At 62.3% G+C, this 2,298-nt stretch overlaps 1 protein-coding gene across 1 annotated transcript in view; it reads left to right on the top strand.

Annotated features, from left to right (window-relative positions):
- Positions 1-85: 85 nt before the first annotated feature.
- The window catches only part of VOLCADRAFT_108691 (uncharacterized protein), a gene marked incomplete at its 3' end in the record, with an annotated part of 4,321 nt that continues 2,108 nt past the window's right edge, over positions 86-2,298 (top strand). Inside the window, exons 1-6 of the mRNA XM_002959593.1 lie at positions 86-229; positions 411-651; positions 1,141-1,244; positions 1,440-1,613; positions 1,701-1,716; positions 2,097-2,284. Coding sequence (XP_002959639.1) covers positions 104-229; positions 411-651; positions 1,141-1,244; positions 1,440-1,613; positions 1,701-1,716; positions 2,097-2,284 — 849 coding nt within the window. The remainder of the gene's footprint in view (positions 230-410; positions 652-1,140; positions 1,245-1,439; positions 1,614-1,700; positions 1,717-2,096; positions 2,285-2,298) is intronic.

The following is a 2,298-nucleotide window of genomic DNA, read 5'->3' as shown; positions in this document are numbered from 1 at the left end:
CGTGGACGAGTCGTTGAATTCCGCAGCCGGCATTGATAGGCTGGGCTCCGTCATCTTGTCTGTGGCCCTGCCGCTGGCGGCGCAGGGCTCCCTGCATCGGCAGATGTACGTGTCACAGCAGCAGCGGCCGCCGCTGACGATGACGCCCACGCAGCCCCAGCAGCCCCAGCAGCAGGCACCAGCGGCGGGCTGCAGTCCTCCAAACCACATTGGCCATGTCCCATACGAGGTGAGCTAAAGCACTGCGCGACGGTTACCTTCTCTCGTTGCCTCACTAGCTGTCGTACCGTACCCGTCGCATACCGTTGCAGCGATATTGACAGAGTGTATAGACTGTAACCATTTGACGGCTAATGCTGATTTCATGGCCCGTTGCTCTTGTCCCGCGCCCGTTCTTCTTTATCCCACAGCCACAGTACTCGAACGAGCCGTCTCTAAGTTCCATTCCGTCTCCGACCAAAGACGGCCTGGTCCGCCCCACCTCCGAGACCTCCTACCCTTCGTCTACCAGTGGTGAGGGCAGTGGGTGCTTGGAGAACGCTGCGGGGCCGGCGTCTGGGCCCGTACCAGCTTTCCCCGCCGTGCAGGAAGCAAACGGCAGCCTGGCCGCTGCTGCCGCCTCCGCTGGTGTTGGCGGGGGCGGGGGCAAGGGTGGGGCCCGGGGCGGGGGGGGGGGCGGGGCCCCGATCTGGCGGCGGCGAAACGCGTTTGTAGAGTGGGCGAACACGATGCATCACGAAATGGTGGTTGAAGAGCAGCCGCCTGGCGGAAGCAGCGCGAGTGGTGGCGGTGGCGGTGGCAGTGGCAACGGTAGCGGCAGTGGTGTCCCTGGCGGAGGTATGCCTGGACATGGCAACACGATGGCAGGCGGGGCAGGCGGCACAGAGCAGCACGCGTCATCATCATCGGGCTACAATGTCCCTTGGCGCTTGCGGCGGACACGCTGCCACCGGAGGGTGTGCAGTTCCAGTATGCGCCGGTAGGAGGCCTTGGAGGGTGCCCTTGGTGGGGAGCACGGATTAGTTGCTGGTCGGTCTGTCAGTCTGTCGGTCTGTCGGTTGGCTGGTTGCTCGGGAGTCCATGACAGCTCGGTAGGATTGGAGGCAGTAGACGCGCTGCATCTTCCACCACCATGCATAGGTGTGTGGCGCCGTGTATGGTTTGCAAGGCCAGGTGACACTGGCACCCGCATGCTGCCTGGGCTCGCTGCGGGTTGGTCGGAGGCGTACCAGCGGGATGCGGCTGTGTGTTGAGTAACCACTGCTCGAATCCACTTCTATCCATCCACACACGCGTGCGAGGGAAAAGGATACCACCCCGCCGCCTTCACGCGTCTCAATGGCTACCTGCTCGCCCCGTGATTGCTTACCGCCACATACCCCATCCACTTACCCCAAACCACCACATGCATGGCGAACTGCTGACGAACTGCTGAGCAGGGCGTCTACATCACGTTGAAGCCACCGGCACAAAAAGGCGGCCCGGTTCGGCTGGTCAAGGTTCGCTTCAATCGCAAGATGTTCACGGAGCAGTCTCAAGGCCAGGCCTGCTGGAACATGCACAGGGCGACACTGGCGGAGATGTACGAGCTGACCTTCGACATGGGGAACAAGGTACGTGCAGGCGACCAGTGGCCGCGTGTGTGTGTGTGTGTCTGTCTGTCTGTCTGTCTGTCTGTCTATCTGTCTGTCTGACGACAGTGCTTCTGGCCGAGAGGTCGGGAGAGGCCAAGAGGCTGAAGTAGATGGCTGTAGGGAGGACTGGCCGGGACTTCGGGTTTGCGGATTCAGTACTACATACTCGGAATGCATCTTTTTATGCCTTTTCCTTCCTGCCTTGACTATTACTTGATGAAAATAGATGCGCATCACCATTTTTGATGAATATCCAGGCACCTGTAGCACCATCATCATCACCGCCGGGGTTGCCGCCGCTAGCTCCCGGTTCACACGGCACAGTTCCCCCGGCCGCCATGCACACCCGCGGCATGAGCACCGACACACAAGGGACGAGCGCCGGCAGCACCGCGGCGTCGGGGAGCAGTAGCATGTACTTCTCCGTCCCAGTCAGTAACAGCCCCCTTCACGGGGTTGCAGCCTCTGGCGCCGCTGGCGGGGGCGACCTTGCGACGGGTTCAGCGGGGGCCATGTGGCGTTCTGTCGCGTCAGCGGTAGCTGGCGGCGGCGGTGGCGGTGGTGGCGCCGGCGGCGGCGATTTCGATATGACTTGGACTGAGCTGAACTACGACAGCCAGGCCATGATGGTGTTGCCGCCGCCGCCACCTGTGGGGACTATGGG

This window comes from Volvox carteri (assembly GCF_000143455.1).
Source record: "Volvox carteri f. nagariensis unplaced genomic scaffold VOLCAscaffold_401, whole genome shotgun sequence".
Classification (NCBI taxonomy): domain Eukaryota; kingdom Viridiplantae; phylum Chlorophyta; class Chlorophyceae; order Chlamydomonadales; family Volvocaceae; genus Volvox; species Volvox carteri.
Note: the sequence above shows the minus strand (reverse complement) of the source record. Positions and strands in the feature narration are given on the sequence as shown.